Source organism: Tachyglossus aculeatus, chromosome 5 (assembly GCF_015852505.1).
Source record: "Tachyglossus aculeatus isolate mTacAcu1 chromosome 5, mTacAcu1.pri, whole genome shotgun sequence".
NCBI lineage: Eukaryota > Metazoa > Chordata > Mammalia > Monotremata > Tachyglossidae > Tachyglossus > Tachyglossus aculeatus.
The window spans coordinates 1,377,108-1,391,914 of record NC_052070.1 but is presented as its reverse complement, the minus strand read 5'-3'; the positions used below and the strand labels follow the sequence as shown (position 1 = coordinate 1,391,914).

The window sequence follows — 14,807 nt, the reverse complement described above, 5'->3', positions numbered from 1 at the left end:
TTTTGTTGTTGTTGTTGTTGTTGTTGTTTGTTTCAGGAGTTGGAAGCAGGGGAGGGAGGGGGAGGAGGAGGAGGGGGGGAGGGGAGGGGAGGGGAGGGGGCGCGAAGGCGACCAGGCAGCAATCAATCTTCTCCGTTTCCCCGGGAGCAGCTGATGCCCCTCGCCGACAGCAGAGCCGGGGCGCAGCGCTGCCGCGATGCTGGCAGGATGATTTAGGCGAGAGGAGGAGGACGGGGAGAAGGACCAGGACCAGGACCAAGAAGGTGAAGAAGGAGGAGAACCAAAGCCGTAGAACTCACTTGGCCAAGGAGAAACTTTGACGGCCCTGGTTCGCCAGCGCGCGAAGCAGAAGAAGCCTAGGAGAGAAAACGAGAGGGAGAGCGCCGCTCTAAACTTTTCTGGGGATTTTTTTTGTTTTGTTTTGAGGGCGGGGGAGAAGGAGAGGTCGGGTGCACGCCGAGTGTTGCGTTGTTTTCCGAAGCCCGAGCGGGGCCGGCGGCTTAAATGTTCGGGATTCAAGACACTTTAGGAAGAGGACCAGCTCTGAAAGAGAAATCCCTGGGCGCCGAGATGGAGTCGGTCAGATCCTGGGTGAGGAACGTCGGGGTGGTGGACGCCAACGTAGCGGCACAGAGGTAAGGGAAAAGGCGCCGGCTCGTTTGGAAGACAAAACCCCAAGCAAGGCCGCCCCCTCGCCCTCTCCCTTTCCCTCGCTCTCCAGCTCGCTCTCGCCCTCTCTCTCTCCCCCATCTGTCGCCTGGCTCCCTCCGGGCTGGGGCTTAGCGTGGCGATGGCATTGATTTCCACTTTCGGCCAATCTGGCGGTGGAAATTTAGGCGAGGAGCCGGGGAGCCTGCAATCCCCGGCGACCCCTCCCCAGATGCGCTTGCCTCGGGGTCGCCCTAGAAGGGGCTGTTTCCCCGGGCCCCTCTCCTGCCGGCCCGGGCGCGCCCCAGCTCCCGGCGGGACGAGAAGTTGGGCGGCCCGGCCCGACCCGGCCGAGTTTGGGATTCCCACGCCCCCTCCCCTCCTTTCCCTCCCCTCCCGGTTCGGCGCGGCTTCTCGCCCGGCGGAGGGTCGCAGGGAGCCTGGAAATGGAAGAAGGACGTGGAGAGAGAGAGAGGAGAGAGAGAGAGGAGGGAGAGCCCTTCGGTGGTCCAGGGCGGGCAGAGAGCAGGAAACCGCTCAGTTCCCGTCGAAGCCACACACCTAGGCACACACAACTAGGCACCCCCCATCCCTCCCCCGACACACTCACTCACACACACACACACACACACACACACACACACACACATCCTCACACCCCAACCTGCTCCCGAAACTTCCCCACCTGCAGTTTTGGGGCTCTCGGGAGTCGGCCCCGTGTCCGAAGCTTCCTCTGGGGTTTCCAGCCGCGAGCAGGTTTGCCGGGGGGCTTGGGCTGCTGGGGTCGGGGCTCGAGGCCCGCGCGGATGGTCCGAGCCTCCTCGGGCTCAGCATCCCTCCGGCCCTCACGTCCCGCTCCCGGGGAGAGGAGAGGGAGTCTTTCGGCCTCAAACCGTTTCCTAGCCAAAACCCGTCTCTGCGGGAACGCACCCGGGGCCCGGACCGGCTTTCTGGGCGTCGGGGACGGGAGGGATCCCACTGGTCCGGGAGGGACCCTCCCCCCCCGACCCCCGACTCTAACCCCGGGACCCTCACGACTGCCCGGACACCACCCCCGCCCGCCCCCGGCTCTCACCGCCCGGGACGGGAACCCAGGAAAGTGCCTGGTTCCGAGCGAGGGCCCGGGCGCTCCGTTTCAGAGTTGGGGACCAGTGGACCATCAGGCGGCGGCGGGCTAGCCGCCGGGCGAGCGGCCTGTTTTCACCCCCCCCGCCCATGACCTCGTGTGTGTGTGTGTCGGGAGTGTCCCCTCCTCTAACCAGCTATTCCCCTGCCGCAGTAACCTGAGGTTTGTCCACAAGGAAAGCCTAAAGGCCTGTGGGAGAGCCCGTCCCATCAGGCGGAAAAGAAAGACAGGGAGAGGGAGATGGCGTCCCAAACGGATCTTCTTTCGTGTAAGCGGAGTCGTTGCCTCCGGCCTGCTGTTCCGAGTCCGGCCCGAGTCTGGCCGGGGTCAGCCCGGGTGCCCCCTCCAGGACCCAGGGCACGTTAGGGCGGCATTGATGCAGCCCGCGGCCAAGGGCGACGAGGTGTGCTTCCAAGCCAAGTTTGACCCCGAGAATCCCATTTAGTGCCGTCTGCGGGGCTGTCCAGGGCGGCCCCACGCTCTATGTGTGTGTGTATGTGTGTGTGTGTGTTTCTCTCTGTCTCTCACACACACACATGCATCCTTGGACCTAATCTTATGAGTGTAGTGGTTTGTAGGTCCCCTTCAAACAAACATACATATAAGCATCCGTTGACCGAGTCTTGTATGTGTGTGCGTGTGTGTATTTCCTACACACACACACACACACACACACACACCAATTCTCGGACCTGATCTTGTGAGTGTGTCTCCTGTACAAAAACACATATCCACACACACACACGCATAGGTGGCTCCAATCTCGTGTGTACCAATGTATCCGGGCTTGTGTGCCTCCTTCACAAACACACCCAAACACATCCACGCTCATCCTTTGGCCTGATCTTGTGAGCGTGAATCTGTCTGTCTGTCTCCTTTACAAACACCGCTCCGCAGTCTCGGACTTGATCTTGGCCGCATTTTCTGCAGGGAACACCGGGGCTGCGGGTTCTCTCACCTTCCAACCACCGAGAGGGAACTTGAATTCTCCAGTTTCAACACTCTTAAGCTTCTCCTCCCAAAGGCACATCCCTTCCCTCCGGATCGAGCTCATTCTAGACTGTGAGCCCACTGTTGGGTAGGGACCGTCTCTATATGTTGCCAACTTGTATTTCCCAAGCGCTTAGTACAGTGCTCTGCACACAGTAAGCGCTCAATAAATACGATTGAATGAATGAATAAGGGAGAGGGTGGGAGGTGGCATTGACCCACCCCGGAGCTCAGAATGTTGGAGTCGGGGGCGACTTTTCAGAACTCCGATCCATTTCCTTTTTCATGGGCCTGGGAAAAACCTGCCCTTAAACCATCATCATCGTCATCATCATCACCGTCGTCCTCACGAGACATTGGTGAAATGATGATGATAATAATAATAACAACGACGGTTTGGCCGGATTTCGGGGGAGGTTTTCAGGTCCATTCTCCTGAGCTCCAGTGTTGCTCCTCTTTAGAAACAGGGAGGCAGTCAGGTCCAAGGAGGGAAGGAGGCAAGCGTCGCGCCCGAAAGCCGGAGGAAGAAATCCGGCCTACCCACCCCCCTAAAAAACCCAGCAAACACCTCCTCTTGCCCCTGGCACCCCTGAGCTGAGGCTCAGAGCAGGCGTCGGCGGAAGGGAAAGGCAGAAGTCGATTTGGGGCGGGGGGAGCCGATGGAAACGGAGCCGGGACTCTTGATCCTCCGGGGGCCGCCGGTCCCACCGGGCAGTGCCACCCTCCGAGCCGGCGGGCGTTGGGAGGAAGGCCCTGGCGAGAGGTCTGGACGGACCCCGGCCCCGGGGAGTCTAGACTTCAAACCGTCCGGAACCCATCTCCAAAGTAGCCCCCTTCCCGCTTCCAAGCGCCCGTGCACACACACACACACACACACACACTCTCTCTCTCTCTCTCTCTCTCTCTCTCTCTCTCTCTCTCTCTCCCCCGCACAAACACACGCACACCCCCCGCACCCTGCCCGGGGCTCGTCCCGCGGGCTCCGGAGGGCCGGGGGGCAGCGGGCGTTGGAGGGGAGGCGTTGGGGGCGCGGGCGGAGGGGACGGGGGGCGCCCGGCCGTCGGGAAGCACACGATGCGTGGTTTAAGGACTGGCCCCGCTAACGACTCCTTTCCCTCTCGGCCACTTTGCTCTCTCGCAGTGGGGTAGCGCTGTCCCGGGCGCACTTCGAGAAGCAGCCGCCTTCCAATTTACGGAAATCCAATTTCTTCCATTTTGTCCTGGCGCTGTACGACCGGCAAGGCCAGCCCGTGGAGATCGAGAGGACGGCGTTCGTGGACTTTGTCGAGAATGACAAAGTGAGTGGCGGGACGAGGGAGCGGCTCGTGGGGCCGGGGTGAGGGGTCCTCTCGCCTCCCTCCACGCCATCCCAACTGCCCTGGAGCCCACGGTTCCCATCTGTGCCCTGCGAATCACCGAGGATGATAGATGGGCCAATCTCACCCAGAGCCTTTAAATCACCGTCCTCCCCGCTCCCCCCTCTACTTCCTCTGCTCCCCTCCTCTCTGCCCCCTGCCCCAGCTGCGCTCACGGCCCCGCGGCCCACGGTCGGTCCCGCTGCCCACGGTCGACCCCGAGGCCCACGGCCGGCCCCGCTGCCCAAGGGGCTCCGGAGTAGAAACTCGGTCTGGCGGCCGCGGCCCTCGCTTGTTGCGATTTTTCCACGCGCTGTCGCTCTCAGGTCGGGTTAAAATCGTGTTCCCCCGGAGCCGGGATCTCCCCGCGCCCCCGACCCCCGTTATCGGGGAGGTAGGGACCCCCGGCTCCAAGACACTTTCCTCAGCGGCGGCCCTCGGCCTCCCAGAGGGAACGGATCCCGGCCTCGAGGGCCCGGGCCGGGCCGGACCGGACAAGATCGGACCGGCCCGGGCCCGGGATGCCCCCCCCCGAGTGCGCCCCCCGCCGCGTTGGTGCGTGGGGGCCCTTGTCCCGGCGGGAGCCAGGCTGGCCGGGCTCGGGGAGACCATCCGAGGGCCGGGCGCGCCCGGCCGCATCCAGGGCCTGCGGGGGAAGACGCAGAGGAGGGGTTCCCTCCGGCCCGGAGCGGGGATGGAGGCCGAGGGCGTGTGCGTGGCGGGGGGAGGGTGCTGGAGGCGTGCGCCTTTCGGTCCTGGGACCCCGGCGTCCCGGCAGGGCCCCTCCCTGCCCCTGCCCTGCCCTGCCCTCCGTGTCCCGGGCCGGCGCGGGGAACAGGCTGCTCTCGTCCCTCCGCAGGAACAAGGCAACGAAAAGACCAACAACGGGACCCACTACAAACTCCAGCTACTCTACAGCAACGGTCAGTGCGGGCTGGGCCCGAGGGGAGACGGGACGGGACGGGACGGCCCGGGCCGGGGGAGGCCGGGGGAGGAGACAGGCCGGGGGAGGCCGGGGGAGGGGGCTCCGGGCCGCGGTGGACCTCCGGGCCGGAGGGCCGGAGCCGAGGCCGGTTGACCCCCACTGAGGCTGCCCCGCAAGGGGAGGCCACAGAAAGTCATCCGGAGCGTTTGGGCGGTGGAGACCGGAGACTTGGCTCAGCCGGGAAAAAACAAAAAACAAAAAAAAACAAAGCAAACCCACCACAGTTGTATTTTACTTTTAAGCCTGGAATCCGGATCGGGGATTTAACCCTCCACGCGACTCTGGGTAGACGGCCAGTTTCCTCGGCGAATTGAGGGCGGGGAAGTGGGAACTCGATGCATGGATGGATTGAGTGGCGAGAAGGACCGGGAGAGATGAATGTCTTTCTTGCCTTCTCTGCCCCCACTCCAGGTGTTCGGACAGAGCAAGATCTCTTCGTGAGACTCATTGATTCAGTCACCAAACAGGTGAGCCGAGCAAAGCGCCTCGGTTCTCTGCCCCCCCACCCCTTCCAGCTCCCCGGAACCCGACTCCTCCCCATCTCTGACCCACCATCTCCCCCAAACTTCCCCTTCCCGCCCCGGCTTGTGGGGGGGGGGGGGCAATTGACCTTGACTTTTGTCTTTTGGAATGGCGAGTTTTGCCATTATCCGGATCCTTCAACGATTTTTTCCCCGAAAAATATCCGCTCACTTGGGTCAAGGATTGGGCTTTTCATTTCTAAAACGAGACAACCGCGTCGATTCCCGATTTCTCTCTCCACGGGAGAAGGCGAGTCGACCGATCCGTGGGGTTTGTTTCACAATGTCCCGTTGCCCCTCTCTCCATCCTCCCCCGCCCCCCTTCCCGCCAGCCCATCGCCTACGAGGGCCAGAACAAGAACCCAGAGATGTGCCGCGTCCTGCTCACCCACGAGGTCATGTGCAGGTAAGAGCAGCTGGACCCCCTTTCCTGGGGCGCGCTGCCCCGCTCCTTCCTCCGCATATCTCCACCCCTCCGCCCCTCACCCGTTCTCTCCACCGCACCTCCCTTCTCCTTCGTCTATCCCTTCACTTCCCCCTCCCTCCCCTATCCCCCTTTTCTCCTCATCCTTCCGCTCACCTGCCCTCCACCCATCCCGGCCGTCCTACCTTCGTTCTCTTCCCAAGTTTCCAGTCCCCCTTCACCCTCCCCACCCCCAACCGCTTCATCTCCCCTCCCCCCACTTCATCTCTGTCGTCGTCCCCGCCGCCGCCGCCACCTCGGGTCACCTTTACTGTCCCCAGCCCCCAGGCCCAAAAGCGTGTTTCCCGGCTCCTCCACATGTCTGCTGTGGGACCTTGGGAAAGCCACTTTACTTCTCGGGGCCTCAGTTCCCTCATCTGTAAAATGGGGACCGAGACTCTGAGTCCCACGAGAGAGGGGGCTGTGTCCAATCCGATTTGCTTGCGTCCGCCCCAGCGCTTAGTACAGTGCTTGGCACATAATAAGCTGTTAACAAGTACCACAATTATTATTATTGTTATTATTCTGGACATTGCCGGAGAGAGTGGTTGCTGTCCCTCCGGGTCCAGATAGCCGGGGGTTTCCTCCTCCGTGTTGTAGCCACGAAAGGGGAGGACTGCTCTGGGCGCCCAGCGCGTTCAGGCCTAGCCCGGGACTCAGGCCTAGCCATTGCCCTCACCCACCTGAGGTTAGGGGCCGGGGGTCCCGGGGGGTCCCGGGTGGATCCCGGGGCTCCTGGTGGGGCCGGGGGATGGGCGGTCAGAGCGGTGTCTCCTCGCGGAAGGAGCGAACGCCCCGAGCGCCGGTTTTAGGCTGAAGTCGCCCCTCTCAATGTAGAGTTGCTATCGGCTTTAACACAAGCCCGCGAGTGTGCCGAGTCGAAGGCACCCGTGGATTTTGCGAGAACACTTTCCCCGCCAGGAAATGTATTGCCTAGGCGTTCCTTTACCACTTCTACTGTATCGAACTGTCCCAAGTGCTTAGTTCAATGCTCCTCGGCCAGTTGGCGCTCAATAAATAAATTTATTGAGTGGAAACGGCTTCGCTGTTTACCGACCCGGCCGCCCCCCCCCCCCCCCCGCCACCGCGGGATCCAGTGTCCGCCCCCCAGTTAGACCAGGGATCCGGGTCCGCAGAACGAGGAAGGGACCAGGTGACCACAAGGGGCCATGTCCCCATATGGCAGGCAGGCTGGCTTTCTTGGAATTACGGTGAAAGATGCGACTCTCTCTCAGGGTAGCTAGATGGTTCTTTGGTAGAAATGAACAGGACGATTATAAATGTATACTTCTTTATATTACTGTGTGTCTCCCCCACTAGACTGCGAACTCGTTGTGGGCAGGGAACTTGTCTACCTACTCTGTTTTATTGTACTCTCCCAAGCGCTTAGTACAGTGCCTTTGAACATAGTTAGCAGTCAATAAATACCATCGATGGTGTTGATTATGATGATGACAAAACACCTTTATTTTTCTCGGCTAGCATTAGGGTGCTTTAAAATTCCTGGTTAGCCTCTATCCCAGGGAGGTGTGAGGAACAAGGAATTACACGGTGAGAGAGACGTATACTGAAGGGAAACTTTGAAGATGTTTTCGTCAGGACCTAGAACTTCCCTAGAACTTCCACATTTCTCCTCCAAACTACCTTGTTTCTGTCACCTCGATGTGCTCTGCTTTGGCGAAACTTCAGTTCATCCTTCTGCTGTTAATTTAGGAAATGAAGCCAAACTTCCCGATTTATTCAACGACCAGACTTGATATTTTTCAGACACTCAATGACACCTGATTTATTTCAGATTGTTTTCCATGGGCCTCGACCCCCACTCCTCCCTCCCCGAACCTGTCTAGAGGGCATTCTTGTTTTTTCCCCAATATCACGTACAAAAAATAAAAAAGATCTCGCAAGTGCAAAGTTCATCTTTGCAACGGACCTCAGCTGACAGGAATCAAGCATCGTTCTCCCGGGCCTTAGAGATGGGGGACAGAGCCAGGCTACAAACATAAGGAGATAGTTCATTATTCCGTGGATACGGAACTGCCCCTTGATAGATTAGCTCAGGAAGAAAATACAATTCCAAGATTCATTTCCCATGTAATGCCTAGATTATATAGGCAAAGCCTTTTGATTTGGTTGGCTAATCAAAGACCTGTCCCACACCCCACTCCCTTTCAAATGTCTTTGTTTAGAGAGATTACCCTTCTTAAAAAGGTTCTAGCCCATTGTTTGATGCATCACACCTATCACTTTGAATCATACTTGTGTACCCCCATCCGGCAGTAGTTAAGGTTGACGTTTTTATTTTTAAGCCCAATCAAAGCCTCCTCATTTTATGCGGTTTAAGTGGCCGCATCCATTTTTAAAGCCTCTAGTTTAGTCAGCATTAGTAACAGTATATAAAAATTTAATGTTCTGTAACTGCTCTGCAGTTGAAAATTCTGAAAATGTGCTGCTATTTTCTAAACTGGATCTCCGTCCCCCCTGGTCCCCGCAATTTAGTAATGACAAATAAACAAGTGATTTTTCTGGGCTGTGATTCGCCCCCGGAGCGGGGGTGGGGGTCCCATTAATAAATCCCAAACATGTTTTCCAGCCCCGCCCCGGGAACGAGAGAGTCAGAGCCGGGTGTTTCCCGCGGGAAAAATACCCCCTTGTCGCCCTCCCCCCCCCCCCCCCCCGGCCAACCACCCCGGCACCCCTTCGTTTAGCGAAATGGGTAGCGCCGTCTAAATCACGTCCGCAGAAGCAATCAGAGGCTCAGCTCCCCAATAATTAGTTTGCCTAATTAGTCTCTTTTGCATTGGCTCCCTTTGGCGTACCTGGACGTTTTTATCAATATATATTCTGGGCACTTTATTCACCACCTTCCACGGATAAACTCGATTCTCACAATTCCTCTCTTACCTTCGAGAGCTAAAATAAGAGGTTAAAAAATAAAATCTCCTCTCAAGGAATAACTTTTCCCCCCCTTTATTTCATTTGGCCAATGATTAGCCAGGAGAGGGTCTAGTTGTTATGCTGCTGCCAGCCGCCCCTGGGCCGCCAATGCTCAGAGGGTTAAAAGATATTATAATTTGAACAGAAGTAGTCTCAAGGCCTACAGCTGGCTAATAACAGAGTTGTATTGAGTGCAAGCAAGCCCCACAGCTGTGACTTTTGCCACAAGGCTCCGGCTAGGCAGGAGCCTAATCAGATGGACCAGCCGGGCATTGGGGTCTGTGTCTTTATCGGCCAGATGGTGTGAATTTAGACACTTTTGTTATGCAATCACAGGGAGGAGTTGGGGAGAAGAAAACAAAACAAAAGCCACCATGCTGTGCGCTTATTTGAGTTTGAAATTAGAGACAGATTTTTGAAAGTTGAGGGTTGAATTTTAAAACCATTTTGGAGGGCAAGGAGGCTCCTAGTTGTCTTGAACAGTAGCTTGACTGACTGGCCGGACCCCCGGGGTTCCTCTCTGGGGTGGCTTGACCCCCTTCTTTCTGGAAAATACATGCTAGAGGCAGCCCGGCCGCCAGTCTTCCTCTCCTCTCTAACGCAGCTCAGTGCTTCCCCTCGCCGAGGAAGACCTGTCTGGGGGTTGGGGAGAAGCTGCGGAGGAAAGCTCTCCAACGAGTAGAATGATCAGAGATGCTTAGGGGAGGCTTCAGAGGCCAGAGCCGCCTCCAAGGAACCAACAAAAATACAGAAGGGTCTTTCATTCATCGAAAGGAGCCTCCTTTCATCCTTAAGACTGTAAGGTCAGTGTGAGCAGGGAATGTGCCTGCTATTGTCCTCTCCCAAGCGCTTAGGACACTGCTCTGCACACGGCGCTCATCCACCCCCTTGAAAAATGCTTAACCCCGCCCGAAGTCGGGTTAAAAGCAGTAATATGGCTTCTTCTGTCAGTGGTAAGCACATCCTGGCACTGCATTGGGTCGCTTAAGGTGCCAGTCTCTGTTTTTAACTAAGGTGATGTAATTCCACTAGGGTGTTTTCAAACTCCAATAGCTGGTTGGTTAACGGCCTTGGAGTCACGGGTCTCTTCCAAGCATTTAGCACAATACTCTATACGCAGTAAGCACTCAATAAATTCCCATGATGGATTGATTGAAGAGCTGGTCCCATTGAAGCCTGGAGACCAGAACCACACCCCAACAAATAAAAATTGGGATAAATTTGCCTCCATTATTATTTTTTTAATAAAAAGGGTCTAAGAGAGCCTCCAGAATAGTTAAATCTGAGGGGGCTTCCTTCACTGTTCTCAATGTAGTTGGTAAAGAGGAGAGTCAGAGTGGGTTTCCTTCCATTTTTTTGTCCAGCTATACATTGTGAGCATGGCAGGAGTTCCAGTGCCTCCCTGTTGGGAAGAGGAGCCAGGTTGGATCTCAGGGTTCAATTGGAAGCATTTGTTCATTTCCCCCAGCTAACCCTCCACACTGTATCACCTTGGCTCCAGTCAGACATTTTTATCTGCTTTTCTTCTGTCAGAGGAAATCCTCATGGAAAACAGTTCAATTCAGCTAAGGAATTTTGCAAACTCACCCGGCCCCTGGACCATCCCCACAACGCTAAACAGACGGGCACATTTTGACATTGTGTGTGTTCTTTCTTAAATTGTATGCAGCTTTGCATACACATTTTGGGTTCAGTTAACATGCTGGCAATGTCGAATGAGATCGTCTGCTTTGACATTCTCTAGTTAACACGTACGTGGCTTTCAAATGTGGGTGATTGCTGCAACAGCGATCCGTGTGCTGTGTGCCAAGGTGCTATGGTGATCGGCACTGGAGAGATAAACAATCCTACAGTGATTGGACTGAAGGAGGAAGAAGAGAGCAAGCGAAAAAGAAAGAGGACAGACTAGCATTTCATTGGTACGAATCTTGGGTTGGCTTAAAAATTTCAAGAAAAAAACTAAAGTTGTTGCAAAGACAATGGGCAAATCATTTTTTTTTTTCAAAATATCCCAGTGATATAATCCGGAATTTTAGAGGAAAAAAATCATTTTTCTGTATTCAATTCTTGAACATCTCAATAGTTTGTTCCCCTGAGCTCTTTACAATGATTCCTTAGCTGATCCATACATCTCAGAGGTGTTGCTTCCCATTTTCCAGATGAATAAACGAATGGACAGAAAGACTGGGGGTCCACAAGGCAGTGGCTGAGCTGTGAATAGACTTCCGAGTTATTGTTGGTTCAGAAAACTGTCACATGACTTCACACTGTGTTTAGCCTATTGATAACTCTGATATCAGCCATGTGCTAACTGGAGAATAATTTCAAAAGGAATGATTATACATTTTTTGGTTGTTGATAAAAGGGAAATGTCCAGTCTAGCCACAGAGCGTAGGCTAAGGTAGGGGCAGTAGTCAGAGTGTTAGGAGTAGGAGTAGGCACGGCAAAAGTAAGAGGACTAGTGGCATTAGTAGGGGCCATGGGGTAGGAGGAATGGTGGTAGTGGTAGTAATAGGAGGAGGAGGAGTGGGGGGAGTAGTAGGAATAGTAGGAGTAATAAGAGTGGTAGGACTAGTCATTCAATTCTATTTCAGTCATATTTACTGAGCAATTACTGTGTGCAGAGCTCTGTACTAAGCACTTGGGAGAGTACAATATAACAATAAGCAGACACATTCCCTGTCTACAGTGAGCAGTAAGAGTGGTAGGAGTAGTAAGAGTTCTAAGAGCAGCAGGATTCAGAGTTATAGTTCCAGGCAGGAGCAGGCCTGAATTTACCCTAGAATTGGTTGGGCCCACCACCTCAGGGGGTCCACCATGGCCTCCCCACCCCAGTGTCACCCCACTTCTCGCCAGCCTCCAACCCCACCCCCTTCCACCTCACCACTCTTACTGTCATGGCAGACACTTATCACTTATCACTTATCTGGGGTCAGAAGTCCTCCAACCCCAGGAAGGACAACGAGGGACTGCTAGCCCAGGGCACGGCTGGGACCTTAATCTGGCCCCAGCCCCACTCCGGGCCCCACCCCAAGCAACCCAAGCCACTTGCCAGCATCCTGCAGCACGGACCTGGCAGTCAATGGAGCCTCTATATTGGCCATAGGAGGCCTGGAGGCACTTCAGAGCCCCGAAGGCAGCTTGGCAAACTGCAGGTGGGCAGCATGGTGTGCTGAAGTCCTTCCTCTAATCTTTCGTCACCTAAGATTCCTTCTGGTAACCACCTAAATTCCACAGGCCCTTTTCCTGTGTCCTAACTGTTTGCCCTCCAGGATCCAATGCAACTGTTGCACTATCTTTACAACAGGAAGCAGGGTGGTCTAGCTGATAGAGCTCGGGCCTGGGAGTCAGAGGACCTGTGTTTTAATGTTGTCTCTGCCACTTGCTTATGGTGTGACCTTGGGCGAGTCATGTAACTTCTCTGTGCCTCAGTTTTCTCATCTGTGAAATGGAGATTCAATTCCTGTTCTTGCTCTTACTTACATTGTGCGGCTCCCATGGGACAAGGACTGTGTCCTATATGATTAACTTGTATCTACCCCAGTGCTTAGAACAGTGTTTAACATAGAATAAGTGCTTAACAAATATACTACTACTGCTACTACTACTAATAAATCTCTTGGAATCATTTCTTTCACCTCAAAGAAAACCCTGATTCCTTTACCTTTCTCCTTAAACCATCCATTTTCATTTCCTTATTCTTTTCTCTTCCTTTCCCACTTCAGACTCACCTCTTTCCTGCCCCTAATCACCCCCTCCTTTAACAGCTTTTGGCCCAGGGATCCCAAGTGGAAGTCTGTAGGGCCCTTTGATTCCAGGCTCCGTTTTGGAAAAGAGCAGTTGAAAGGAGAGCAGCCAGAATGGAAAGTGTGCCTGTGCCCTCTCTGATTCAGCCCCTCCTCCTCTCTCTGCTCAGTAATTTTTCTTTCAGAAAATGTAATCAATAGTGGTCCTCCATCCCCTCCTTATTTATGTTCCAGGAATTTGGGGTAAATGAGAGGACTAATGTCTGTAAAGTACATGGAGATTCTACATAAGCAATGATTTATCCTCATACATAATTTTATTGTGACTTCAATTAATCAATCAATCCAGTGGTATTTATTGAAGACTTACTGGGTGCCAAGCACTGTATTAAGCCCTTGAGAGAGTACAATACAATAGAATTGGTAGACATGTTCCCTGCTCTCAAGCAGCTTACGATCTAGCTGGTGAGAAAAACAGTAAAATAAATTACAGATAGAAGAAGTGACAGAGTATAAGGATATGGACATAAGCGCTGTGAGGCTGGGGTAGGTACAGGCCCAAGTACATAGGTGACACAGAAGGGAGGTTGAAAAGGGGTTAGTCAGGGAAGGCCTCTTGGGAAAGGTGTGACTTTAGTAGGGCTATGTAGATGGGGAAAGTGGTGAATTTGGACAAATTATGCTCATTGTATATTTTTGACTTCTTTTTCCCTCTCTCCCCAACCAAAAGTCGGTGCTGTGAAAAGAAGAGTTGTGGAAACAGAAACGAGACTCCTTCAGACCCAGTCATCATTGACAGGTAGGAAAGAAACCCTCGTGATGTGTTCTCTGTGAACCACAGTGCTGATGGTTGGGCCCCTGATGCTGCACGTGTGTTTGTGTGTGTGTGTGTGTGTGTGTGTGTGTGTGTGTGTGTGTGTGTGTGTGTGTGTGTGTGTGGCTGGGGTGTGTGTTCTAAGAGGCCCCCAGTGTGAAGACCACTGGTTGTCCATGTGCAGGTCTGGCTTCTCCATGGAGGGCCATGGAGGAGCTTTTCGGATTTAATGCATGATTGGAAATCAAACGCCGAGTCATCTTACCGTACGCTAATTTGAGTTTAACCAATATTCCATGGGTGGCCAGGGTGTGACATCTCTCTTAATCAGCAGGGCTGGGTTTAACCAGATCCCTGGAAGAGACATTGTCGAATATCAGCCTTCTGTTTCATTAACCATTGCCGGGGTGGCAGTCGTGCTTAGAGCCAAACTTGGGAGCTAGTGAGACGTCTCCATTGAACTCCGCAAATGTCCATGTTTCCGTGTTGTAGAGTGGTGTTGGATTTGGAGGCTGAAGTGGGGCGTTTCCCTCCAGGTTGAACAGTGGTCACTAATGGTCAGCACACAGGACTCCATGCCAGAATATGTGGATCAGAATCCTGGCATAGCCATGAACCGGCTGTAGGATTTTGGTCACATGCTTTAGCCTCTCTGGGCCGTGGTCGTTCTTCTAAATCGTAGGGTGCTTGCCACCGCAGGCACCCCAAGAGCTGTTGTACAGCTTCTTGGGGGGTGGAGTGTAATAAATAGTCGTGAGGTCTTCTGGCTAGCATGCAGGATATGCATGTTGTCCAGATGTGTGGATTATTCTGCCACTTTAGGGGACTCAAGGTGATTTTTGGGAGCTGCTTGGAACTTCTTTAGCCTTGTATGGAGCTCTCTCTTTTGGGCAATGCAAGATGTTCATGGTTAGCCCTGAAATGGACTATTTGGCCTGAACAGATTATTTCATACCAAATGGCAAATGGAAGTCAAAGTATATTTTGTGGTTCTGAGTTTCACAGGTAATCGATCGGTGGGTGGAGGCTGAACCTGAAAGACAGCACTCTGCTCCAGGGACAGGCTCGTGATCTGCCCAATGCTGCTCAGCCATTGTGGTTGCAGGACTGGGCTCTCCAGGCCTGACTGAGCCCCTGGGCACAGCCCTGGACAGCGGTCTGAGCTCTCCTCTCCTCTCTTCTCTCTGCCATTTTCACACTCCTCGAATTTGGGGTTTTGAAAATG

General features: G+C 54.3%; 1 protein-coding gene across 6 annotated transcripts in view; it reads left to right on the top strand.

Moving 5' to 3' along the window:
• Positions 1-504: 504 nt before the first annotated feature.
• The window catches only part of EBF2 (EBF transcription factor 2), a 213,828-nt gene continuing 199,525 nt past the window's right edge, over positions 505-14,807 (top strand). For 5 of the 6 annotated variants that reach the window (XM_038746493.1, XM_038746489.1, XM_038746492.1 and 2 more), the window contains exons 1-6: positions 505-635; positions 3,906-4,062; positions 4,979-5,042; positions 5,516-5,571; positions 5,958-6,031; positions 13,499-13,567. In XM_038746493.1, the coding sequence (XP_038602421.1) occupies positions 505-635; positions 3,906-4,062; positions 4,979-5,042; positions 5,516-5,571; positions 5,958-6,031; positions 13,499-13,567 (551 nt within the window). The remainder of the gene's footprint in view (positions 636-3,905; positions 4,063-4,978; positions 5,043-5,515; positions 5,572-5,957; positions 6,032-13,498; positions 13,568-14,807) is intronic. The other variant, XM_038746491.1, reaches the window with a different exon arrangement.